Here is a 27,441-nt window from a genome sequence, read left to right as displayed (position 1 = left end):
CAGATATTGTAGACAACTGACTTCATTGACCAGCAAGTAAGGTAACAGAGTGGTAGATATTTTAACCTTATAACCCCAGCTGCTTCTTGACAGATGGATGTCACATGGCAACACTGACCTGACTGGCAATATCAGTAGCATTCCTGGCCCTCATGAAGTCTGGAGTCTCATTGGCCATGGCATTCAGACCTCTTCCTTTGACTTCCAGCTCCAGGTCTCTCTTGTAGTCTTTCTATGGGAGCATTGGGGGAGACAAAGTTATCTAACCGTCATAAAAACAAAACAAAACAAAAAAACACACCACCCAACCCTGTGCTGTTACGTGAATTCTGACACCCAACACCCCTATAGGACAATGTCAATCCACCCCATAGAGTTTCCCTGGCTGTGAATCCTTCTAGAAATAGACAGTCACATTTTCTCCTGTGGAGCAGCTGATGGGTTTGAATCGCTGAGCAATGTAACTGCTGCACCACTGTCAGGTTCTTTCTGCCTCCACTACCATCTATCGAGGCAAGTCTGGGCTCATAACAACTCTCTGGGACACAGCAGAACTGCTCCCTCAGGTTTCCATCTGATCAATTTTTAACTTTTAGCAGCCTGTAGGTGCTCCCTCAGGTTTCTATGGCTGCAAATCTTTACAGGGGCAACAGCCTCATCCTTCTCCCGAGAGTGGCTGCTGGATTCATGTCATTCCTATGCAGTTAGCAGCTCAATGTGTAACCAACTATGGTATACGGACTCCTTTTACCTTCCAGGATAAAAAACCATGAGGAATGATCATAAGTCAAACCATCAAGTCTCTTCCAAACCCTAACAAAACCCAAACCTCTACAGGGTTTCCGAGGTGTTGTCAGTTTGTACAGGCCTCCCTCATCCTTGACAATTAGAAGAGTTAACTCGGGTAATGGCAGACAGCCTCATCTTGCCCCTTGCAGTGCATTTGAATTGTTGACCTTGGGCTTACAGTCCAATGTTTACCAAAAGTGCCACCAGCCTCCTCCCTCAAACCCACTGCTTTCGAGTAGATCCTGAGCCCGCAGGGCAGGGTAGAACTGCCCTGGGTTTCTAAGACTGTAACTCTTCATAGTAGTAGAAACTCATACCTTCCTCTGTGGAGCTCTTCTCTGGTTTTGGTGCATCTTATTACCGAAGGGGGAAAGAGCGCTGTGGGTTATGTACCAGGGGTCGGCTGTGGACCTACCTCATTGAGAATCTGAGTGGCATTCTTTGCCCTTAGCATGTCAGGGGTATCTTCCATATCCGTGAGGCCCCTCCCACGAATGCTTTCTTCCAGATCTTTCCGGTATTCTTTCTACAGCACAAAAGAAACATCACAAACACACTAACAAGAAAGCCTGAGTGCTTCCCCTTTCATCATAAAGAGCCAAGAAACAAGACCAAACTAGACCCGCCCCAATCTGTAACTACTTAAGAGTTTAGTAAGCAGAACTGCACATGAAGATGGGTTATAAGTCTCATCAGGCTTGATTAAGTGTCAAGTGACAAATAGAAAGTAGTACAATGCTGAGATAAGCATGTTTCATTAGCTGTTCAATCTAAAAATTAGAAGGATTAACGTGGGTCATCAATCAGGTGGTAGTACCCAACACACGTGAACCCGGGTTGAAACGCCACCCACAAAGTTAGGTGGCGGGGATGAAATGATGAGAGGGTCACCCTGATGCGCGTCAGGCACCATTAGTGGAGTTATTTGGATGGAGAAGGAGAGAAAAGGCCAAGTGGGCGCTACCTCGCTGGCTATTTTGGTGGCATATTTGACATGCAGTAAAGCTGGCGTGACCTCCAGGCCCGTCAGGTTCCGTCCTTTAATGGACTCTTCGTACTCTTTCCTATATTCCTTCTAATGTGAGGGGGAAGGAAAGACAAATAAAAAAGAATCATTATTACAACTTATTTTCATTCTTAGTAGGAAGAAGAAATTTTAAAAAGGCAACATTTTCTATTTACGCTCTGGTGGCCAGACCAGAGTTCTGCTGATTGGCACACATTTAACACATGTGTGATTGTTCTGGAACTACTTCGTCTACACAAAGGGCCCCAAGGAAATGCAGAGGTTAAGATTCCACCTTCGTCCCAATGACATGGCACGTGGGGCTGGCCCTCCAGCCGAGAGAATGAGGGATGTCCCATGAAGACATCACCCTGTCTGTGCCTGAAATCTTCCTGTGTATTTGTTAAGGTAACCAAAAAAATAAATACGTCACAGTGTGAAATAAATAACTCAAGGTAAAAACAGGCCGACACACAACCAAAAAGATCAGTGGAAGGGGAGCCTGAGTATACAAAAAGCAAACGTGGCCTTGTTTATAACCGTGAAGCAGACAATGGGCATACACAAATTTGTTGCCCTTGTCCATGGCTGAGAGAAAGGCCACAACTTTTCCCAAGTCTCCATTCCATGAGGATGTGTATATATATTATATATATATATTTTTAAAGATACTTTTATTGCGGGCTCTTACAGCTCTTATGACATTCCATATTATCAGTTTTTGAGAAGCATGGAATAGATGTGGGAATTCCTGTTCTATGTTTTGCTCTTATAAAATTTAAAAGGCACTGAAATCTGCAAGAGTAGGGCAAGGAATTCCCACAGACAATTATTTGACACTTTCTTAAACTTTTCCCCCCAGTATTCTTTAAAAATAAAAAGTTTTGTCGGCATATACTTCACATATCATAGAATGTAACTGTTCAATTATATTAAGATTTGTGTGATCATCACCACAATTTTAGAACATTTTCTACTCATACTAATGATTATTAGCACCCCTTTCTTAAACTTTTGATTATTAGAAATTCTATGTACCAGAAAGGCACATAAACTGCTACTCTTATGATAAACTATGTATCTTAATATTTGGAGACATGCCACATGGAAGAAATGCAGAAAGGACTAAAAAGTAAGGCTGTTCTCTACTGAATGCAGATTTTGTAAACTTCAAATAAGACCTACTTTCCTTCACGCTTGGTGAAAGATAGGACAAAAAAAGAAAAGAAACTCAATGCCTTTGCTTGCAAGTCTGCAATAGAAACATGGCACTGTAATTGTTTTCTAAGGTCCTGATAAACATTGTGACCACTAATCCTCTTTTTTTTTAAACTTGAGGCATCCTTTTAAGGTTAGGGCTTTTCAAAGCCAATGGCATGTCAGTGTAAAGGGGCCTTTTCATTCATCAAAAAAAAATAAAATCATGATCAATATAATTTGCTTCCTTTTAGGAAATGTATGCTATTGTAACTGTGAAAACTGACAGTTCAAATAAAGCTACATCGTTTTTATATAGTTAGTTCAAAACACATCTATGTTAACAATCTGCCGTTCAGGACAGTTTGGTAAGTGAACCACTTGGTATCTGAAAGGGCAATAGTTTCAGTGACCACACGCTGAAAGGTGCCGTCATCTGCAGGGCTGCCTGGGACGATGGCAGTCCTTGGTCTCCCGGGCTTCCTGCGTGATTTTGTAGCACTCACCCCACTCTGCATTTGCTGAGACTCTTTGGCAGTGACATATGTTGGGGTCTCAAAATCCAACATGGGTTTTCCTCGTTCCTTTTCATACTTTTCCTTGTATTTCACCTAGTGATGAAAAAAGTCTTATTAGAAATTTCTTCTCTGCTCAACTCCTTACAGAGAGAGACTTGTCTAGGAGTAGCACTTTTTTTTTAAATTAAAAGATCACTTTATAGGGTTCTCTTACAGCCCTTTTAACAATCCATACATCAATTGTATCGAGCATATTTGTACATAGATTGCCATCATTATTTTCTAGACATTTACTTTTTTTTTTTTTTTTGACATTTACTTTCTATTTGAGCCCTTGGTATCAGCTCCCCTTTTTTCCTGCTCTTCCCCCTCCCATCCTCATAAATTATAAATTATTATTTTCATATCTTGCACTGACCGCTGTTGCCCTTCCCCTATGGTTTGTGTTGCTTGTGCCCCCTGGGGTAGTGGTGGTGGTGATGTGTGGATCACTGTCACCGGTTCTAGGGCTAGTACTTTTTAATGGATCAGTGATGTACAATTGGTACATCCCATCGCCATTAAGACCCTTTTGCCATTTCCTGGAGGAAAAACATCAATACTATCTGATTAAAATTCTCTTAAAACTCCCATGCATCCATTATAGCGTTCCCTAAGGCGGGGCAAAGACCTGTAGGACACACTGGGACTACTGGAGGGGTCCCACCATCCCCTTTGGAACATAATCTTGATACTTCCGGGCCCTGAACCTGAGGCATACACTGCATGTGTCTGTCTATTTCTCCAGTAGATGTCAATGCTGTTATGACGTATAGTAACCGGAGTGGTTGTAAAGTTTTACTTAATTTGAAAGCCCACGAAATCATTGCCCGTTTTCCCAGGGTGGCCGTTGGAAGTATACCCACAATCTCAGGGGAGCCCCTGAAACCTGCTGACAGTGTCGATGCACGTGCACTGGGGGAACGTCCGTCTCCTTGGACTTACGATGCTCTGCAGTTCGGTGGCCTCTTTGAGATGCAGCTGCTCCAGATTATCGGGGATGGTGAGGTAGTGGCCTTTACTCTTCTCGTATTTCTTCTTGTACTGGTACTAATGGGGAGGCGGCAAAAAAGGCAGTTGATGCAAAAGCCGCCCAGCATCCTGTTTGTTTCCTCTTCCGAGTCGACATGTGCACAGCGGCATGGTCAAGACCAAATTAAAATGAGCCAGCACGCAAGTGAGGGTGCGTGGGTTAAAAAATAGGGTGTAACAGATGGAATAAATGTTTAGTAATCCTCCAGGTAAATGCTTATGTTATATGGCTTCAACAGACCTATGAGACTTTAAAAGTGAACTAACCGATTGCAAACAGGAACTCTCAAGCCCTTAAAAGGAAGAAGCTGGTTAATGATTTTTAAATGGAAATGTTCTAGAAATAGAGGCATGATTGCTTTCTATGAGGTGTTACAGAGAATTGGGCGGTTAATGTTGCAATTTTAAAGAATGCACCCAAACCCAAGAAGAGCTTTCTAATAAAATCAGCAGCATCAGTAGCGTGTGAGATGGGGAAGGCATTTAGCGGCAAATGTGTGAAGCGAGTTGTTTCTGGAACAGTGACTGAGCCTACCGAACTGGCAAGTTGGCTTGTGTTCAGGACGTGATTCATTATCAGAGATTCCTTCATGTCAGTCACAGGTTTGTGGAGTTTCTTTAGGTCTGCCTTATATTTCACCTGCATGTGAAGACAGGAAACCAGCAGATCACCTGGCGAGCAGGTAATGAAGGGCAGGGCCATGGGAGAGCACCCGACCTGGATACCCGACCCGGAAACCGAGGCTGGGGAGGGCAACAAAAGGACCATACCTCGCTTGCGAGATTATTAGCATCTTTCATGATTTTGTAGAGTTGGCTGTCTTTTGGATTGTATTTTGGTGTCTTGCCTTTCTCTTTGTCAAAATTTTCTCGATATTTAACCTAACAGCAAACATAAACATCCAAGTTAGTCTCGAACATCCCTTAGTTTGTGCACTGAGGAAATGGAGGAAGTAGAGAGGCCAAAGACTCTATGTTAGAGATGTACAGTGCCAATACAGTTTACTGTCCAACGTGGGACTCTTCACAGCCAGCAGAGCACTAATAATAGTTACAGGCACTCCAGAATAAGGTGAAATGCTGTTATTATATACTATCCAGAGGTATGAAAGGCAACCATCTCTTTCTAAGGCCAACAAAAAGAAGTGGAAAAAGGCTTTAGGCTAAATGCAGAAAAGTAATCAGTTTGATTAAGGGTGCTTTGGACTCCCTGAATGGCAAAACCAAAAGCAATGTGGGCCTACTGTAAGGAATTCAGAGGGGCCGTAAATTATTGAGACAAGCTAGAAATATGAAATCGGTTAGAATAGAAGAATGTATTCTGATTTTAAAATCACACTTTGGCCATGCCATTAAAAAAAACTTTTTTTTGCCATTTTAATTTTTTTTAACTCGGCAACAAATAACTTTTGAGTAAAAAAAGAACAGCATTTGGAGTCTATTTGGTCTCAAGTGTGGTGCTAGAATAGGAGAAAGAAGGGAGGTTCCTAAGAATAACTAGAAAAATAAGATCCACTATAGTTTTAGATCACGTGAAAATAAGGTTATACACAAGGGACTAAATAACTTCAATAAAAACAAAAAAAACACCCAATCCCTGACACGCGTAGTTCCTCAATACTACATGATTGCAGGAATAAATGAGAAGAAGAGTATCATAATGTCTGGGTTAAAAAGTCTCAGGAACATGACTTGTTTATAAGACAATTCAGCAGAATGACTAAAAGGGTCAAACATTCCCTTATTGAAAAACAGACTGATGCATCTGTTAATAGTATTCTAGAATTATGTCTGGAAGCGGAACTCTAGTAGTGATTCACTCTGGGCAAAATGGGAACAAATGAGCTTGTTCTAAATGTTAGCCAACTGAAAGGGTGAATTATAGGACTCTCAAGGAGAGCTAGAGTTTCTGTCACTGGCAACAGGACAGATTCATTCATCCAAAATTAGCATACCAGAATGCAGCCACCTGGATGTGGTGCTCTGCAGATGTGCAAAGCAGCACCCTGCGGGCTTTCTCACTGCCCTGCGCTTCCTTGCAAGTCTACACACCTATCAGCACAGACACGAAGTGCGACGACTCAGATGCCACACACAGTGAACTCCGCCACTGCAGAGAAAATGCATCCCCAACATCGCAACTCACTTATTTTGAATAGTCCCACAACGGAAATGCAGAGGAAAAATAAGCATGGGGAGAAAGCAGCAGGATGCAGGCATACGGAGCGGGAGCAGACCAGGACAACCACTTTTAAATAAATGGTAGCGTGAAGTGGCCCTTCTCTGAGAAAGGAGGAAGGAAGGACGCTGACTAGAGAAAGAGGCGGAGAGCTGGGCTCCCGACTTAGGAGTGGGAAGACCCCGAGCACCGTGAGCCGCAAACGAGATAGAGTCGGGCTGCAAAAGGGGAGATGCAAAGGCCCGTTTTGGATGAGACTATAACCGGCTATTTTTCAGAAGGAGGCTCCAAGTCCTCTCTCTGTGAGAAAAGAATAACTTTTCTGATGAAATGTTGACGTGGAGGGCAGCGAGCCCACGGATTTCTTTTTCTTCTGAGCATGGCAAGCAAGCTCTGTGCTTTTAAAGTAACATTTAAAAAGGCAGGCCACTCCTTTGTACAAGAAGACCAAAAACTCCCCCCCACCCACCCTCACCCCCAAAGAAAGCAAAGCTCTTGCTGTTGAGTCAATTGCAACAATGACCGTCTCCTAGGAGTCAGAGTAGCACGGTGGGTGCTCCGGGGGTGTCCACAGCCGATTTCTGGGAAGCACATCTTCAGGCCTTCTCCCTGAGGTGCCTGTGGGCAGACTCCCACCATCACTCTTGAAAGCCTTTGAACCACCGGGGACTCCTCCGTAAGAAAGCCCCAAGAAAAGGCAGCTCAGCTGAACTCCCCAGACGGATCTGAGGAGTTGTTATTTTGGAGCTGAATTGTGTGTGTGTGTGTGTGTGTGTGTGTGTGTGTTCGTGTGTTTCCTTCCGTTTGTACAATTTTACACACTTTGTCGTTTGTGTGAAAGCTTCAGAACAAATCTGTTCCCCACTCCGCAGTCTACGCCCACTGTGCTCTGTGAGATCACTTGCCACCCTCGCTTGCTCCAATGCCCCGATTCCCACCCTGGCGTTGGCTCCTCTGCCTCTTGACGATGAGCACACACGTCGCTCCAGGACCTTAGGAATGTTTAGACTAGAGAGGGATATGACAGTAAGTGCAATAAAACGAGATACATCTTGGCATTAAGGAATACAGAGGTGATTTTTCCCCATTTATTTTTTGAATCGTGGAAATTTAAGTAGCAACTGTGCGATGCCAGGTCCAGCTTGCCCCGCCCCTATCTCGCCCCCCCCCAGGCTCAAAGCATGGTCTATGATGGGTGTGGGTAGAAGAGTGATGCGAACATAATCGTCCATTTAAACTGTTCATGAAGGTGTAATGTGGTGGTTTTTCAGATCCTATTCAGGGAATTGAGCTGTATGTGGTGTTTCTAACGACTCAAGATCAGGCTCAATAATGAGAAAGATAGAAAAACAGAGTGAAAGCCTTTTAAATATCTAGTCCTATTGATTTGAAGGGTGCCCAAGGGATTATATTAAATGCCCAGTATATTAAATATCAATAATGTTGAATACTTTCAGGAGAAGCGAAGGTTATCCTTGTGTGGTTGGATATGAGAATCTCTGTTTTCATCTTTTCATTGGATCGCTGCCAGTCACCCGAGGGACATTAGGAGGTTAATTTTCAAGTCAAGGCTATCTTCCTGTTTCAAGGGACACGTTCTTAAGGGTACAATTCATGCAAGAAAAGAGGAGCAGGTGCTAAATCAGATCCGTTCACAAATCTTCAAACACGTTCCAACACAAAGTCAACAGAAGAGTACAACTTGGTCAGTCATCTGACCAAGGCCAAGAAAGGAGAGGGGAGAGAGAGAAAGGCAGATCGCTTCTTGCTGGTGCCGGTCTTACATCACTGAGGAGCACATTAATTTTTTTAAGATGCCTCAGCATGGGGGTGTCATAAGAGGCAGCGCCGTGCCCGTGCCCTCTCCTTTGGTCTGTGAGGTGTTCCACCTAGAGTGCGTGGCAAGACAGCAACGTCAGAACGAGAAGACCCACAGCAGCGGAAACCCCCTTGGGCCACGACGAAGATGCCCAGGCTGGGAATCCTGAGGGAACATGAGTGCTTTCCCCAGAACTCGAGTGCAGGAAGGAGAGTCTCACAGGAAACGAAGCCAGGAAGGCAGGCTCATAAAAAGGATCTGCTTGGGTCCGATCCTCCACGCCATATGGTTCACTCATGATTAGAATTGATATTCACAGCCAACAGAGCTTTTTCAAAGTCTCAACCTTAAAGCCATGTCCTTGTTTTTAATTTGATAATGGGATGACCTTAAAAGTAATGAAATTTTTATTGATTAAGGTCGTATTACATTTTATTACTTTAAAAAAAAATCAATTTATTGGGGCTCATAAAATTCATCACAATACATAGATCAATTGACATTTTATTACTTTTACAGACTCCATCATTTTTGTGTGGGTGATTTCATATCTTGATCTCAAATGCTTATTCAATTCCATTAATTTGTAATAAAAATACCATATAGGCTTTTTTTTCCCCACATAGGCTTTTAAAGGTAAAAATAAGCTTTAAGCGTCTTATTGCAATCAGTCATCTCAATCTTTGATCTCAGCCTAATTCCAATTTTTGTTGGAGGTTTTATCACTTGACGTGACCAATCGGTAGATTCTAAAAAGATTGCAGTCCCATGTTTGGTACTGCTCAAGCAGGTCCACAGGACAGCCACCTTCCCCAGAGAAATGAATTCCTCAAACAAATCCTAGAGAGAGTAGATCATGAACGAAAGAAAGTGATCTATAAACTGGAGGAGAAATAAAATATTCTTGGGTTCAAGTCCTGGGAGCAAAACTTGCCCCTTCAGAGATCTGGTGATTGATCACAGAGTCTATGAGTTCAAGTCTGAAAATCCGTGGTCACAAGAGTGGAGCCTAGACGATTAGCAATGACAAGAAACATAGGTTCCCGAGGAGATCAGGTTTGGACAACGTGCTTCTGAGCGCCCAGCTTCCAGATGGAAGGCAGGGTTTCCCCCTCAGCACCTTGTGTAGCCCTTTACCATACACTTATGCTACCTTGTCTTTATTTATCCACAGGCAGTCGGAGGCCATCGGGGCACCCCACCCCCACCCCATCTCCCACTCCAGCTAAGAGACATAATACATGTGTATTGAATGAAAGTCTAAATTCAATTGCATTGGCTAGTTCCAGAAGTTCAAAGATCATGACTCTTGCATGTTAACAAATCCCCCACAGGTGACTCAAACATGAATCAGACTCTTGAGATGTTACCCTTATTGTCTGGAGAGGGATTTTAGTAGGACCTTATGAACTGATGTTTTTGTCACACAAAGACTGTCAAACACACAGACATGTACCCAGAACTGGGAAAGTGAGCAGTCAGAAGGCCAGAGGCAAACAGCAAGAGTAGAGGGAGGGAAGGTCTGGCCTGAGGGCCTCATACTGACTGTGAAATCATCAATACTGGCTCACATCACAGGCCTCACTAAAGATAAATAGTTCCATCACATTCAGCAAACCAAACTCACTGCCATCGAGTCAATTCTGACTCACAGCATCCCTATAGGACAGGGCAGACCTGCCCTTGTGGGTTTCGGAGACTGTAACTCTTTACCGGAGTAGAAAGCCTTGTCTTTCTCCCGCAGAACTGGCTGATGGTTTAGAACTGCTGACCTTGAGGTTAGTAGCCCCTTTCGTAACCACTATGCCACCAGGGATCCTTAGCCATCACATTAGGGGTGAGTTAATGAAATATTTGACCAGACAGCAGACTAATTTTTAAGTTGATAAATTTGGATGGCTGTCGAATGATGCTGTCAATACCCAATTGATCCTTGGCAGGAAGGAGGGGTGTGTGTGGGTGTGGGTGTGTGTGTGCCCGCCATGCTGAGCTAGAAGGAACAGCTTTTGTGTTACAGCTTTTCAAAGTCTGCCATGGGATCAAAGGCCTGAGGTCTCTTCGGCTGTGAAGCTTGCACTGCCATCTGGGAATCCCTCCCCCTACAGGCTTCTTTTCATCCCCTCCCATGAGCTGTCCCTTGTCATCCTCCTTACCTGGCTGCTCAGCTTGGCTGCCTTCTTGGCCATTTCAATGTCTGGGCGACCAAGCATGCTTAAGCCGTGGCTGCCTTCCTTGCGGTGCTTAGCTCTGTATTCCACCTAATCAAAGAAAACCCCAAGTGGGCAACACATTCTCCGCCATGGGTGTCGTGTATGGCTTGCTGGCAGCAGCCTGGGGAGTGGGGACGTTCTAGTTCCACCCTTACCTCACTGGCCTGCTTGGCTGCCTGTGTGGCCTTCTTGATGTCTGGCCGATCTGCCACCGTGGTGTAATGTAGTTTATCTTTGGCATCTTTTTTGTAAGCGACCTTTATGGGAGAGAGGAACACATTACTCGAAGACACCATCTTTCGAACATCCTCATGAAGTACGAGAAAGAGTTCCACGTAAAGCCAAAGCAACTCCCAGCATTGTTTGTTTGTTTGCTTGTTTGTTTCAACAGATGGAGATGAATGGGCGGCCACTCACTGGAAAAGGCTGAGCATGCACCCGATTTGGCTCCATTCTAAAGTGTCGGGGTGGGGGGCGGACTCACATTGCTCTGCTTCTTGGCCACTTCCATGGCGTGCTTCACGTCTGGTGGCTCCAGCATAATGGAGTAGTTGGATTTTCCTTTCTCCTTCACATACTTCTTTTTGTAATTGGTCTAAAGAGAGCCCAAATTATGCATGTGAAGAGAGAAATCTGGGAACAAAAGGGATTTACTGGAAGAACTGGGAGAGGAGCTGGCTCCTCGTGTTGACATCAGTCCATGTTCTCATTAGCTCTTCCCTGTCCTCTCTGTTCCGGAACCCAACACGAGAGCCACCCGGGAATCTACTGACTTTGTGCAAAATCCAACTATTTTGCGTACCCTTTCTACTTAAACAAAACCAAAGCCAAAAACTTTTTAGATGGAATTATATGGGACTCAACTCAAAAAAATATGAGCGTCCTGGTGTCGCAGTGAGTTATGCGTTGGGCTGCTAACCGCAGTCAGTGGTTTGAATCTACCAGTCGCTCCTTGGGAAGAAGACCAGGCTCTCTACTCTCATGAAGGGGTGCAGTCTCGGAAATCCACGGGGGCGGTTCTACTCTGTGCTGTAGAGTCACTGGGAGTCAGAATGGACTCGGAGCAGTTTGTTTGGAGTTTTGTATGGGACTCACAAAATGCAATACAATAGTTATTACTGCAGTATTAGACAGAGGCAGCTGGAATACAGAGCACTGGTTCTAGTTCTCTCAAAGAGGACGGTTGGTGGCTTGAATCCATCCCAAGGTATGTTGGTGGGAGACAGGTTTAGTGATCTACTTCTGGGGAAACACCATTAAAAACTCTTTGGGGCAACATTCTACTCTGGCACCCTTGAGTGTCCATGATTTAGAATCAAATCAACAACCACTCATTGTCCCTGACTTATTGGAAACTTCATTTAGCTGTATACGGACAGGAGAGGCTACTTTTAACCACCAATGTGTCCTCCCGATAGCAACACAGGCAGCAACAAGTTACATGGCTAGATAATAGTTCCGGTGGCAAAATCTTCTTCTACCCTTAGTGTCATGGATGGAAAACCAGGAAGACTGGATTCCCTTCATAAGCCAAGTCCCAATGCACCCATTGGTATTGGTGGTGGGAGGGAAGCTTTTGTAAACAAAACAGCAGCCTCCAGTCCTTCCCAGGGTTCTAAGGCCAAGTGGCATTCTTGCTGCCCGGATTCTTGGGGTGGTCACTTACGTCACTGACATGCTTGGTCACTTTCTTAACGTGCACAGTGTCCCGGGTCTCTGGCAGTGTGGTGTATGAGCCCTGGGCCAGGTGCTTCTTGACATGGTCCTTGTACTTGTTCTGAGGGGATCCAAAGAGAGCTAGTTCAGGCAACTGCTTGGGGTGGGGGGGTTAGCCTGAGAAGGGAGTGGAGCATATTCATGGCTGGACAGTTACCTCGGATACCAGATGGCTGACAGTCTTTGCCAGAAGGATCTGAGGAGTGTCGGGCACGGCATGGCAGATGCCTCTTTCCTTGACATGTTTCTCTTTGTATTTCAGCTGCAGGGGAGAACAAACAAAAACATATTTCCTTAGCTTCTCTGAATAGCCTGCACGTTTTTATTTAGCCTCCAGACTACTAGCTCTAGCTAGGAGAGTAGCATTCTTGGCATACTAACTCCATTGCCAATGAATTGATTTCAACTCAGAGTAGGCCCCTGGGGCAGAGCAGAACTGCTTCGTAGGGTTTCTGAGGCTGTTACTAAACCTTTATGGGACCACAAAGCATCATCTTCCTCCCATGGATGGAAGACTAACCTACTTCCTCCCGAGAGTAGCTGATGGGTTTGAAACACCAACTTTATGGTTAGTAGCACAACATTTAACCGACAGAGCCAAGGGACCTTAAAACTCAATCAGAGATTTGATGTTTGGAAGTCTCGGGAAACGTTCAATGGGAATATTTCTTTATCTCTCGAAAATCGAGCCTCTTCTAGTGATCAAAATAGATCTCCATATGGATCCTTTAAACACAAAACCTTTCGTTCAAAGCATCTTTCAAATATGGCATCTGACCTTCCCTCTAGCCTGAGGAGGCAGTATTGTTCTTCCTTTCCCGATGAAGACACTGCAATATCAGAAAAGGACAATTCTACAGAAAATAAGAAATCACCCCATCATTGAATTGATTCTGACTCATAGTGACCCCGTAGGACAGAGCGGAACTGCGCCACAGGGTTCCTGAGACTGTCCATCTTCACCGGAGCAGACAACTCCGCTCTCTCCATTGGAGCAGCTGGTGGGTTTGAACCTCTGACCTGGCAGTCAACATTCCGCTGAGCCCACTGCACCTCCAGAGCACCTCCAGATCATCATCAAAACTCAAACGGAACCCACTGCTCTCAAGGGGATACTGACTCACAAGTGGCCCTATCCAGGGTTTCCCAGACTCTCCAGTGTCTCCTGGAGCACATAACCTGAGCTTCCTCCTGAGAGCGGCTGGTGGGTTTGAACCGCCACCCTTGTTGTTCACAGCTGAGGGCTTAATTCTTGCTGTGTGAATGACTTTCGGGTGCAGCACAACTCAACAGCGATCCCTTGGATGTAACATTGTGACTGCTCTGCTCTGCCATACCACAGGTGTTCCCTCACGGTGGGGTCTTCTTTCGGGATCCATACTTGAGCTCCTGCAGGAGCAGTGCCCCATAGCCTTTGCTACAAGACTCTAGGAAACGGGGTGCAGAAGATAGAAGGCGTGCGGGACTTACATCACTTTCGATCAAAGAATTCCTCAGGGCCAGCACCATGTCTTTATCATCAGTGACGGAAAGCTTGCAACCCCTGAGGAACTCGCGGTCCAGCTTGTACTCAAACTGTCAGAGAAGGAAGGCAAAGAAGGTGGGGGAAGGGGCAGGAGGACAGTGGGCATGAGATGAAATCCAAGGCTAAGGGACACATGTGAGGTCTTTCTACGGGAACGAGAGGAGGGGCTTCCCAGACTCCTTACTGCCTACTGGGCTCCTACTTCCTACCCAGCTTCCAGGACAAAACCGTACTCGCTTGCTCTCCCACTCTGTTCTCCCCACCCTGTTAAGGCTCTGACCCCTTTGGGTCTGAGCTCAGCTACGGGATAGCAGGCTCCAGGGCCTCATCAGCTGCCTGAGCAGGTTCTTCCTCTCCTGACGAGCCTACTACTATGCTTTGTGGAGCTAGGGTTGAGCATACACCACGGGGGGTGGGGGGGTATTAAGGTGGGGGGTATTAAGGCGGAGGATGACTTGGGTTTCTCCTCTCCTCTCTTACGTCGCTCTGCTGCAGGGATGACTTGGCTGCTTGGAGGAAGTCCGGTCGGTCAGGGATCCACTTCCAGTGGGCTTTGTTCGCTTCATACAGCTTTTTGTAGTCCAGCTGTTTTTTTTTTTTAACAAGATAAAAAGAAATTCCAAGATTCAGTAAGTGGAACTTTTATAAGCACACACAGCACACAGGGACTCATCTTGCATTTGAATATACCAATTCTAACGGCAAGCGTGAGCCCCAATAAACATTCCTGCATAATTTTTGCAGCTTGTCGGTCACACAAGAGGTTATCTGGTAGGATCCTTTGGTCCTACCAGATAAAATTAAAATAAAGCTGATTAAAAAAAAAAATCAGTTTGCTGTCAAGTCAGCTGACCCCTGGCGATCCCATGTGTGTCGGAGTAGAACTGTGCTACATGAGACTGTCATGGGCTAGGTGTGGGGTGTAGGCCACCCGCCCTTTCTTCCCAGGAGCTTCTGGGTGAAGAGAACTGCCAACCTTTGGTTATCATGGTAACTCTGTGCCCACCCAAACCCAAACTCACTGCCACTGAGTCACTTCTGGCTCACAGGGACCCCATAGGACGGAGCAGAATCTTCATAGGAGGAAATTGCCTCGTCTCCCTCCCTGGGAGCAGCTGTGAGTTCTAACTGTTGACCTCATGGCCAGCAGCCTAACGGATCTCCGGCTTGCCCACCCAGGGGCTCGGGAATAGAAAGAGGATGCAAGACGTCAATGCCCCTAGGGGAAATGACTCCACCAGCTGACTCGGGCAGTGCTCCTTCAAGCTGAGTTCTTTTCCGTTTTTAAGTTCGGGCTTCATTCGTTTTTCTTCTTCCTTTTCAAAAGCGTTTCAAACCTTTGGGTATTGAATGTGTACTGGGCACTTTTCTAAGTGGTCTCCAAATACCAGATCATTGAAGCTTTCTAAAAACCCCATGAGCTGGACAGTGGAGGAACTGCCTTGGGTGGACTAAGGAACCTGCCCTGGATGAGACCGATCAAGAAGGGCGGAGTGGGGGGCCAGAGCCGGCAGTCTGGTTTTGGAGGTGCTTGTGCGTTTGCTAAACTTTCACGAGGGCTGGCGAGTGGCTGCTCCAGGCTAACTGCGGCCCGGAAGGGTTTTGTTCAGTCAGGACAGCGCATAGAGTTTGAAAGTTCTTGGAAGGGCTTGTCCTAGCAGGTACATTTTTTGTCAACTCTTTCTTTCTTTCTTTTTTTGGTCCTCTTTTTAAACCGAGGCTCTACTTATACACAATAAAATGCAAACACCCTACATATACAATTTGATGTTTTTAAAATTTCATTATTAAAAAATTCAAACATACGAAACAGTTGCAAGAATATAGCAGATAAAAAATAAAAATAATATAGCAGACAATTTTCATATACCCACCACCTGGATTCTACAGTACACATTTAACTGCATTTGCTTTATCCCACATCTCTACCTCGACCCAATCCATTTTCAGCCATGGTTGAGCCTCCTGTCAGCTTCTAAAGGCACTGCAGTTTGTAGACACGAATGATACATAGCATCTCTGGGGCTAGTGGGCAATTGGTTGGCTTATCATCGTTTCATTACACTAATCATGTATAAATATTTCTAAATAAGTCAGTGCTCATCCAAATGCACAAAAATGTTTCCATGGTTGAGGGCGTAAGATGCTAACTGAGTGTTTAAGACCACAAAGACGTGAATCAAGGCAGGGAGTCTAGGGTCTAGGTGCCGCCAAATCCTGACAGCACCAATGGCTGGCTGGCTTCCTCTTTCAGAAGAAGCAGTGCTTCCCAAGGTGGTTCTGGAACTATCCAGGGGGACTGCAAAAGCAGGTACCTACACCTTACCCTGGATTATTGGTTACAGGACAAAAGTGTTTAATTACCAGGGGGAGCTAAGTAATTTGTCCTCTGAGAAGGGGCAGTAGGCCACAGAGATTTTGGAACCTGTACTCTGGAATTTGTGACCAGAGGTGAGCCCTAGGGGGAGCAATAACAGACACGGAGGTCACCAGCTCTTTCTTCCGAGGGGCTTCTGGGTGAAGAGAAGCCAGCCTTTGCTCAGCATGCTAACTCTGTGCCCACCCAAACCCAAACTCACTACCATGGAGTCAATTCTGACTCACAGGGACCCTAGAAAACAGAGCCGAACTGCTCCACCATCTGTATTTTTGAAGAAAATCCCTTTCTCAGCCACCTGATTCAAAGGCAGTGGTGGAAACACAGAGGCACGGACTTATATCACCCTTGCTCTTTCCCCAGCTCCTTTGTTAGACCTGAAGGCTGCCTTTAGAGTCAGCCTCATGACTCATGTTCCTGGGGCCTTCCTACCTCTCGATCTGAACTCATTGCAGCTCAACCCCCTGAAGAGAAGGGAACTGAGGCCACATGCCCAGCAGAAGTTGCCAAAGGCCCCCTGGGGCCCTCAGAGCTCTCGCACTTACGTTGGTGTTGACTTTGTAGGCATCCTTGGCTGCTTTGATGTAAACAGCATCTGGCTCAATGGTGCAGTTGGATTTATTTCTTTGGTAAACTTCTTTGTATTTCAGCTGTCAGGGGAAACACAGTGGGAAGGTTAATTTTTTATAGCAGTCTACTTAGGGTTTCCAGTGGGTGCAAACAGGCCAAGGATCGTGCGGACAGCTCTGGATGGGGGACCATTTTGTTCTGTTCTACTCTTCAAAAGGTTGCCAGGAGTTGGTGCTGACTCTGTAATCACTAACTGCAAGACTCAGGACTTAAAACAAAACAAAAAATCTAAGAAGATCCCTATAACATAATATGCCATTGATCCTTAAGGTGATCGGAGGGTAGGGTAGAGGACAGGAAATCTGATTTCAAGAAAGGGTCAGTGTGTGGTCACATTGATGGAGATGTATGGCATATGTACGTCTTGTTGCTAGGTGCCGTTGGGTCGGTTCTGGCTCATAGCAACCCTATGGACCACAGAAGGAAACACCAACCACTCCTGCACCAGCCTCACATTGTTCTTCTGTTGAGTCCACTGGTGCAGCCCCTATGCCAATCCATCTTATTAAGGGTTTTCTTCTTCCCTGCCCCTCCACTTTCCCAAGCATGCTGTCCTTGTCCAAGGGCTGATTTCTCTTGATAATATGCCCGAAGTACGGAAGGCACACGTAAATATATGAATGTGCATATATAGCTGTATCTCCAGATATATGTATATACATGTCTATGTGTGCTAGATATATATATATATTCATATATAAAATAAAGCACATTGCGGAGACTGTTATAGTTACTTTCTACACGTAGCACATATATCATAGTATTGGTTTACGGGGTTTGAGGGCTTAGGAACATAATTCTGTGGGGCAGCTTGGTCAATTGGTACAGTAGAGTTCATATGATAATATTTTATATCCTAATCTGATGAGTTGCTTCCGAAATCTTAAAAACTTTTGAGTGACCATCTCAGATAAAACTACTGGCTTCTAATTGTCCGGAGCAAAAGAGGAAGAAGGAAACCAAAAACTCAAAGAAGAAAATCGTCTACAGAAACCACAGTTCCACCATGAGATCAGAACTAGATGGGCCTGGCTGTGACCACCATGACTAGCCCACGAGCACTAGGGACACAACTGGTGATCCCAGATAGAATGGGAGAAAAATGTAGGACAAAATGAAAATTCCTTAAAAAAAAAAAAGCTAGACTTATAGGACCAGTAGAACCCAGAGGAATCCCCGAGACTGCAGTCGTGGGAGACCCTTTAAACTAGGAACTCAACCCACTCTTGGAGGGCACCTTTCAGTCAAATGACCAATTGACTCATGAAATAAACATTTCCCACAATGACTGTGCTCCTCTAAATAATCATCTAAATGAAACCAGACAGTTCAGATCCATCCGCGACCAAAGACGAGAATACAAGCGGGGAAAAGCAGCCAAACAACCGGAACAGAAGCAGCAGCATGGAAAGAACGAGAACCCTGAAACTTTGTGAGCAAATGTCTTCAACGCTTCTGTGTCCTGATGCCTGGGAGATCTGCATGTGGCTCAACATCTAGATGCCCTCATTCCCCACAGGCCCCCTTTACCTTTGAAGAGATTGACCCAAACTGCACCGGCACCTAAGCCTGCCTCTTGTAAAGAACCAACAACCAGTTCCCAAGTGTGATTATAACCATAGGCTGAGAGTTTAGGATTTATAATACAAAATTTGGGGGACACAAAATATAGTAAATCCATAATATGCAGTAAATCAGTATTTAGAGGAAATGCCTCAGACTTGACATTCGTTATCAATATTCTAGGTTATTCTTATAATGAACAAAGATTAGGTAGATGGAGGTATCATGTATTTATGTACAATAAGGAGTGAGCTATTCCAGGTGAGCGATCAACCTCACAGATGCTGATAAACACTTGAGATTCATATTTAAGTGTCAATACTTAGTTTCATATTCATACAATATTCTCATATGTCTCTTCTTCTGAGCACATTTAACGGTTTTCAGGGTGACTTGGGGTCAGGAGTATGTACATGTTCACTCGTCTATCAAAGAATCCCTGAATAGCAGTCCCAGTTGAGCTTTGGTATAGACAGAAGTTCTACGTAGTTGCCTTTATTATTCTTTCCGGTGTCCAGCAGCTCATGTAGCCACGGAGTTCTTTTAAAAATCAGATCTGATTCTTTTCAACCCAAATGAGGATAGCGTTAAACCAGACTCGAGCTGTAAATGTGAATACGTATGAATACGTTTGCTCGCTAAATTCATAGCACTGGAATGGAACGCCTGGCTGGCTCCTTCCAGTCAAGAGCAAAGGAGACAGCACACCACATTTCTCAAGATGACCTCGACACTCTCTCCTGTCCCCATGTCCTTCTGCAACGTGAGTCTGCCCACATTAAGGTGTATCAAGAAGTGGTGCTTGGATCTGGGTGGATGGCAAGGCATGGGGACTATGGAGGAAATGACAATGTGTTACTGTGGGACTAGACCTTCACTGCTCTGGAAGCTTCTACTCCTGCCTCTTGGAACCCAACCACTATGTTATGAGAGGTCCAAGCCAAATGGAGGTCGGAGGTAGGGGTTCCCATCTATACGTCGGCCAACCTCTCAGCCAACAGCCATATCAATGAGCCATGTGAGCGGGCAATCTTGGATGTCTTGGCACAGATGAGCCTTGGATGCCTGCTACCGTCCCACTGAGTAGAAACACTCGGCTGCACCCAGTCAACTGATGAGGAGAATACAGCGCTTGCTGTTTGAAGTCGTTAAGTTTTAGGGTAGCTGTTATGCAGCATTCAGTAACTGGACGAGAGCTCCTTGCATCTCAAGGAAAAGAGGACAAGAAGAGGGAAGCTTACATCACTGACTTCATCCTTAACCTTGCGGACGTGCAGCAGCATGGGGGTGTCGTGGATTGAAGTGTAGCCTCTGGGTCTGGCCTTGTTGTATTCCAGTTTATACAGAATCTGAAGGCAGTTAAGAAGCAGAAGGACACAAGGTTAGGTTTCTCAATTTACAAGGTAAATGCAACCTTTCAAAAGAAAGCAAGTATACAGAAACGCGATCCTATGTGTTTAACAGGTGGTCCCAGCCTCTCCACCAAGTCCCCAGAGTTTTTCAGCAGCGGTGTCCGTCCATTTGGTGGAAGCAGTTCATTCTTAGGAAAGAAGGCTCCTGTGCATAACAGGACATTTAGACTCCCCGACTTCCACCCTCTAAATGGCAGTAGAGTCCCCCATGCATTGTGACAACCTGAAACACACCGATGCTTTTGCAAATGCCCCAAGTTTGAGAGACCACCCAGCATCTCTGGTACTTACATCACTGATCTGCTTGTTAACTTTCGTAGTCCGAAGGTGCTCTGGCGTGTCCACAATGGAGGTGAACTTGTCTTTTGATTTTTCATATTTTTTCCTGTACTTGATCTAAGTTTTAAAGGGAAGCAAGAGTTAACATATAAGAAATCGAATTTGAGGGTTCTGGGGAATCAAATTTTCTTCTTGAGAGAAAATTATGTTTGTGTAGCAAATAGGATTCTTCTATGTCACAGGTGTAGGTGATGGGGCCATGGTGGCATTCTTTTAGAATGGTAGCTGGCAATGTGTGATTTGAATCTGTATGCAATAGCAATGGTAAATGCAGTGAGCAAATAATCCAAGAACACAATGACATTTTAAAATGCCACTTTGCACACTTTAACGTGTTTGAAACCCATGGGTGCTTAGGACCAGGAGAGGTGAGAGGACGAGCCAAGGCCACGGTCACGGAGTGCATCTCAGCAGCAGACCTGGGCCCTGTTCTTTGGACTCTGGCCACTACTGGTTGCCTGATAGCATGCTGCGTCGAGGATGTTTGGTCTCTTATTTTCCAACATCAGGTCTCAACAGGAGTATATAACAATGAGTTTGAAGAATTTATCACATTTAAAATTGTGTTTGTTTTTGTCTTTTCTAGATCAAAATGACCCCAAACACCCCCCCACCTCTTTTTTTTTTTTTTTTTGCATGCACACAAGCTGCTTTAAGTAGTACAGATACAAGGAGCTAGCAACAATTCATGCACAGCTATTTGATGGTTGTATCAGGGCGAAGACCAAGTTCAGGCCCGTAGAATGTTCATAGACAGAGCTCCTCCCCACTTCATCCACTTATTCATTTGATAAGCTAAAATGATGAAACAAGCTGCCAGTTCAAAATACTGGGTAAAACCTTTTAAATGTGGGGACAATGCTATTCTATTGGCTGTGTATTTTGTAGTTAACCAATGGTCACTATTTGCTGCTATTCCAAATTTATATTCCATTCTGTGATGGAAACTTCCTAGGAAGTTACTGACAGTGAACTTCCATTAGCCTTTCGGGAAGAAGGCATTTGTTTCAGCATTGTTAGAAGTGTGTGTAAGACTAGATTCATTGCCACGTTCCATTAAGAACCTAGAAAATTCAGCATCCAATTCAAGACGCTCCATGAATATGGACAATATCAAAGAGCTTCATTAGAACCTTCATTCCTCTCAAATGGCACCGTTGTGATAATAACACAATGGAAAATTAGAGGAGAACCTTAAATACTCAGACCTTTTAAATGCTGTTCCGTTTACTTAATACCCTTAGTCTCTAAGGAATCTATTTCTTGGGGGCATATACTGAAAGGGAAAAAAAAGTATGTCATGCCAATTTGGAAAATTAAATCGGAAAGCGTTCCAAAATGTTGAATGGTGGTCCACTGCCACCGTGCAGATAGGTGATGGCGGCGGCAGCAGCATCACTCCGGCTACAGGAACAGCACGCTGGCCACAGGCACAGTTCCCTTACAAGGAATGGCTACAGAGGCAGCTTTATCCTATGAGACCAGCATGGAGCAGGGCGGGGAGGGGCAATCCATGACAGCCTAAAAGTGGATGCACCCAAAGGTTCCTAAGCCACCTTCTCCACATCGCATCAGGCATTACCTGGCTCCACATGTGTGTGTTGTAGAGGGCAGTCAACATATCTGGACGCAGAATTTCATTACATCCATGTCGCAGAAGCATCTTGGCGCTAGACTTATATTTTTTCTGTCCATGCAAAGAGCAGTGAAGCACAAAAGAGACTTATGAAGACAAAAAAAGAACATGGCTCTACGTCCCCATCACCTCTGAGTGCAGAGGTGTCGGCAGACACACTTTCTGTCCTCACATACAGTGTGGTGAACACAGCAAGGGCATGATCGTGACTCCTGGGCTTGCAGTTAACTATTCATGGACCTTGTCAACAGAGAACGATACAGGTGGGTCTCTTGTATGTGACGTCCCCAAATGCCTTATAGGCGAGAAGGCATCATAGGAAGGAGACAAATACAGTAAACTGCATAGTCTCTTTCTTTACATTCGTTTGCTTCTTTGTTTCGGGTTGGTACCTCCTGAGGAAGCTGCAGACTACAAAGGGGCCCTTCCTCCCCTGTCTTGTTCATGTTCACCACAGCATACGTGAGGACACAGAGCATGGACTGGCGCACTCAAATAGCTCACGGGCTTTTTGGGTGGCTACACAGAGAACTTGGAAACAGAACAGTCTAATATCATAGGCAGGACCTATGACATCCTTGCAGCAGACGGGACGACATCTCGTGAGAAACTTGGCGCACAGTCCGGTTGGGGCTGGCCAGCCAGCCGCACACAGTACCTGGCTGATCTGCTCGCCTGCGGTCTTAGCCAGCACATGTCTAGGCTCATCAACCACCAGGTGGTATTTATCTTTCCGCTGCTCATAATCAGCCCGGTATTTTTTCTGCTCAAACATCATATCAGATTAAATCAAGCATACAATTTTAATTACATGAAAATGTCCCAAGGTAAACACACTAGGGTCAGAATCATGCCATTTCTAATGGCTCCCAATGAACGGGGCAGGCCTGGAAAAGACTGGGGCTTGGGGTATATCTGCTTAAGGACTGGTGACATTAGAGAAAATGTGCTTACATACTTTCCAGCTTTATAGCCCATGCCACTAGCAAGGCTGGATCTTACATTGTATTTAAAACAAATGACTCCCATGCCATAGGGTGACTGGTTAAGTTTATGAGAATCAAAAAGCACATCTGATGCTGAAACATTAAAGGACAAATGCTAAGAGTCTCCCCAGCCCAGTTCATTTACTTGACTATCAAAGAGGTGGAGAAATCCTTTTAAAAAGATATTTTGAAAAAATATCAAGATTGTCTCTCGGAAGTCACGGACAGTGATCCTTCAGCGTCATCCACTCTGGGAATCTAGTGAAAATAAACTAGATACAATTAAACAACAATGAAGTCCTGCACCGAAGCAAATATGCCCGTGGCTACATGTTCACTCCCAAGGACCGTTTACTAATATTCTAACTTTGTTTCTGGTTCATTTATAAATCCTGGGAAAATAAGAAATGAAATATGGTACTAAAAATTAATAAAAATTCACAGTTTCGGTGCTTAGAGTCATTTATATTTCAGTCATAGTAGTTCAGTACGCTTGTGCAAAAAATAACTTCAATTATTGCTAAGATGATCACAGGGGAAAACTGGGTAGAATATAAAGGAAAATTTTGGGTGACAAATGGCTATTTTTCTGGACCAACATTCGTGGGAGTAAAAATGGCAGTGAATAAGAATGAGAAGTTACAGATGTGCCCTTAGGGGTGGCTTAACCAACCACTGCCATTTTGAGGCCCTTAGAGAAGATAGTAAAATAACCTGGGATTTGTGGGCCTCTCAGTTCTTTGAAATACTATATTTAAGGAGCTCAGCTCATAGCAAACCCCTTGCATCCTGGGTCTTGTCACCAACAGAGCCACGCTGCCCTGTGTCAGTGCAAGCAGAGGGGCAGATGGCTGTGGGCTCTGCACTGGAAGGCTGTTTCACGTGCTCTTATTCCTGGTTTCTGCAGAGGACATTGAGCAGTGACAACCTAGGGCCTTTCCAAATCTAAATGAATATTTAGCATGGCTTTCATGACATTTTATATATTTGGTCTTTATCGCTACAGATGTCGAGGAATGACATAGGTTTAATGGGTCATACATACCTCGTTCATCAATTGAGTTGCATGCTTGAAGTGTCTATTGATTGGACAGTCAGCAACATACTTGAAATCTGACTTCGTCCTTTCAAACACCTCTTTATACTTGTACTAGAGAAAAGAGAAAGTGGTTATTTTGCAGGCTGTGGTTGTCTTAAGAGTGAGACATTTGTCTTCTATAATTGTGTCAATTAATTTATACAGAAAACAAGCAACATTTGATGATTCTTATCCTACCTCCTAAGGCAATGGGGGGTTGCCTCAGTCTATATACCAAAAATGGTATTGAGTGGATGTCACACATCTATCAATTTAATTTTTGTTTCTGTTACTTTAGTGATTATGCCCCCCCTTTGAGAGTATTTTTAAATGTATACTTAAAGACGGATTTCAGTCCACTAACATAAATACAGTTTTCCAAGTAATCAAATCTTAAATCAGGTAATCATACATTTTAGAGAAGAGGTTGATTAACTATGACCTGCAGGTCAAATTGAGCCCACTTTGAGCGAATCCAAATGCTGTTTTGTAAATAGGAAAACGAGGCCTATAAAAATTAAGTGATTTGTCCCAAGTCACATATCAAACTTGTAGAACAAAACAAATTCCCCTTTATGCTTAAAATTTTATCAGTTCTAACAGGGTGAACTGTCCAGTGACATGAAAGGATTTAAAAAAATTTGTAGGAACATGCCATTATCTTTCAATTAGACTTTCCCACGAACTTTTTGAAGTTTCCTATATAAAAAGAGAAGAATTCTTGTAGGGCTATATGGACTTGTACTGAGACGACATCAAATTCAAGTATGAACCAAATTTCTAAGGAGAGTGAACAACTGAGTATTTTTTTCCAACCGTAGAGTCTAGAAATGAATAGCAGGATGAAAATATGGAGAGGTATTTCCTCAGGGCTAATGTATTTTGTGGCACCCTGGTGGCCTAGTGGTTCCATGCTGGGCTGCGATCCAAATGGTCAGCAGTTTAAAATCACCAGCAGCTCCGAGGGAGAAAGACTGGGCTTTCTAATCCGGTAAACAGTTACCGTCTCGGAAACCCACAGAGGGGTCCCTCTCTCAGCATCATCTCAATGGCAGTGAGAGTGTCTTCTGTGGGTCAAGTGTGTGTTGGACGGATGTGATCATTCTCCTTGAGTAGGTGTACCTTGCTGTAGAGAGTCTTGTTCTTTTCGGCCAGAGTTAAGTCAGGGGTGTCAAAGGCATAGCAGCCAATGCCCTTCAGCCAGGTCAAATCTTGTTTATATTTTACCTAGGAGAAGAAGCATAACATCACAAAAATTTAAGAGACTATCTCCAAATAGTTTCCCCAATAGTATCGAGAGCAGTGGGACAAATGGAAGCACTGACCTAAAGCACATGGAATAATCCAATGTTTAAAACATTACTTAAAAGTAGTTTTCAGTAATACTGATTTTGTTCATTTTATGATATACTTCTATACAGTGTCCAGAATTTTTCATTTTTAATACTAGTTAAAGGGATTTCAGTTTAATAGGCATAGCTTCCTAGGGAGTATATAGTTTGTTTGGTAGCTGTGTTTTCATCTGGAAAAGCTGAGAGCTCTTTCTAGAGGAGCATTGCTGTGTGCCTCAGTCATCCCACAAGCGGTCCCTTCCTCTGACCCAAAGCAGGCAATTTCTTAGATGAGCAAATCATTTCTAGTCATGTAATATGATATCATAGATTTACAAGGAAAATAGGTTTATACATTTGAACATATTCTCTCATCCAAGTTGAAGTTCGCTCATTGAGAAATTGAACTTTATGATTTCACTATCCATACATAAGATCTAAATTCTAGCCCCGTGTTTAAACAGCTGTGCCGCAGTGTTTGGCTTGATGGCTCACAGGAGAATAAGGATCTAGATGTAAACATGAAAGGTTTCGAGACTCACATCACTGACTGCGTCGGTGACTGCCCTGTGGTGGAAATGCTCTGGGCGGTCAGGAATGGACCTCCAGATTCCCAACTGGCTCATGTAATTCTCCTTGTATTTCACCTAGGGACAAAACACAAAGGCAGCTGTAAAGTTTTGCCCAAACTCAAACTATAGCAGGCAGTCTTAGACATGGGAGGATGCTTCAAAACCAACAAATGATGGTGGGGTTTGGGGTTTTTAAAAAATAATTAATTTTATTAATTTTTTTCGATGGTGGGTTTTGTAGTGACCACACATAGAAGCGTTTAGGGACGTACTTTACTGATGTCATCTGTGACTTTGCGATGATAAACGATGTCCAGAGCGTCTTTCACAGTGTGATACTTCCCTTTAGTTTTTTCAAACGTTTCTTTGTAGCGTAGCTGGATGGGGGGGCGGGAGGGAGAGAAGGCACATGGATTATGAAAAATTACTAAACCAGGTAACTGAGCTCTTTTTAACTTGGACACTGTTGAGTTTTCTCTCTTAGGTTATTCACCAGATTAAAAAGCGTATTTCAGATCCTGAGAGAGAGATGGGAAAGAAAAGGAATTAGGAAGAGCTAATGAACTTCAAGAACAGTCAAAAGCTTAGTTGATAGGAACATATCAACACTGGTTATTAGTTGTGACAAAAGTACAAAGGTAAAGTCAGGTGGTAACAACGGGAGGAGGGTGTGGGACTTTATGAGAACTCTGTACTATCTTCCCAAATGCCCTGTAGATTTAAAACAAAAGATTTATTTAAATATAAAACAAGCAAAAAATGAAAGACTGGGTTTGGTGAAGAAACCAACCGAGGAAATATCTCATTGAACCTAAGGCATCAATGGGCACAGACAGAGAAGAGAGATTGAGCTTCTAGCTACTGGGATTAAAATGACTTCTTTGCAACACAATCCTGTAATTTTATTCTAGTTCGACCCCAAACATCATTAAATTCGAAAGAAAACAGTCCTGATGTTCACCTACGAACATCGTGCCAAATTCATGCCATCCGCACAAGACGGGCACTTCTCTGAGCAGCCTATTTCAGTTGCAAACACAGGTCTTCTCTTTTTGAGCAAAGAAAAGGTGTCATTTCTTTGGGTTGGTTACTCTGTTTCCCAGCAGGCTTGTCATATGATTCCTGTGGAGAGCCCTGACACGCACACTGGACTACGTGACAGATGCCACTCCTGTTTCCTGGGGCTGTTTAAAGATTAAGTCCATCAGCGGCGTGACACTGACAAAGCCACCAAGGGGGCTGCCCGATGGGACAAATTTCACTGGGTGGCAGCCACTGTCATTCTGTGGTGAGAATTAGGCTGAGTTCAAATTCATGTCAAGGATAACCTTGAAGTGATAAAGGGAGGGGTGCCTGAAGAAGACTAAAACTATGCCACAAGGTAGGTCTGAAGGGAGTGTATCATTTTCTTTCTGTGTGTGTGCGCGCGCGCGCACATGGCTGTAGGACCCCTGGTGACATAGTGGGTTATGCACTGGGCTGCGAAC

General features: G+C 44.3%; 1 protein-coding gene across 1 annotated transcript in view; it reads right to left on the bottom strand.

The window, feature by feature from the left end:
• Window positions 1–27,441, bottom strand: part of NEB (nebulin) — a 247,820-nt gene that overhangs the window by 30,330 nt on the left and 190,049 nt on the right. The window contains exons 109-130 of the mRNA XM_004703932.2: window positions 26,227–26,331; window positions 25,925–26,029; window positions 25,174–25,278; window positions 24,019–24,123; window positions 22,646–22,750; window positions 20,304–20,408; window positions 19,842–19,949; window positions 16,953–17,057; window positions 14,511–14,615; window positions 13,976–14,080; window positions 12,663–12,767; window positions 12,456–12,566; window positions 11,274–11,384; window positions 10,945–11,046; window positions 10,733–10,837; window positions 5,353–5,463; window positions 5,117–5,221; window positions 4,495–4,599; window positions 3,499–3,603; window positions 1,754–1,864; window positions 1,205–1,315; window positions 119–232 (exon numbers count right to left, since the gene is read on the bottom strand). Of these exons, the coding sequence (XP_004703989.1) occupies window positions 119–232; window positions 1,205–1,315; window positions 1,754–1,864; window positions 3,499–3,603; window positions 4,495–4,599; window positions 5,117–5,221; window positions 5,353–5,463; window positions 10,733–10,837; window positions 10,945–11,046; window positions 11,274–11,384; window positions 12,456–12,566; window positions 12,663–12,767; window positions 13,976–14,080; window positions 14,511–14,615; window positions 16,953–17,057; window positions 19,842–19,949; window positions 20,304–20,408; window positions 22,646–22,750; window positions 24,019–24,123; window positions 25,174–25,278; window positions 25,925–26,029; window positions 26,227–26,331 (2,349 nt within the window). The remainder of the gene's footprint in view (window positions 1–118; window positions 233–1,204; window positions 1,316–1,753; window positions 1,865–3,498; window positions 3,604–4,494; window positions 4,600–5,116; window positions 5,222–5,352; window positions 5,464–10,732; window positions 10,838–10,944; window positions 11,047–11,273; window positions 11,385–12,455; window positions 12,567–12,662; window positions 12,768–13,975; window positions 14,081–14,510; window positions 14,616–16,952; window positions 17,058–19,841; window positions 19,950–20,303; window positions 20,409–22,645; window positions 22,751–24,018; window positions 24,124–25,173; window positions 25,279–25,924; window positions 26,030–26,226; window positions 26,332–27,441) is intronic.

This window comes from Echinops telfairi, unplaced genomic scaffold (genome assembly GCF_000313985.2).
Source record: "Echinops telfairi isolate 266 unplaced genomic scaffold, ASM31398v2 ScPeMD7_4;HRSCAF=17, whole genome shotgun sequence".
Classification (NCBI taxonomy): Eukaryota; Metazoa; Chordata; class Mammalia; order Afrosoricida; family Tenrecidae; genus Echinops; species Echinops telfairi.
Note: the sequence above shows the minus strand (reverse complement) of the source record. Positions and strands in the feature narration are given on the sequence as shown.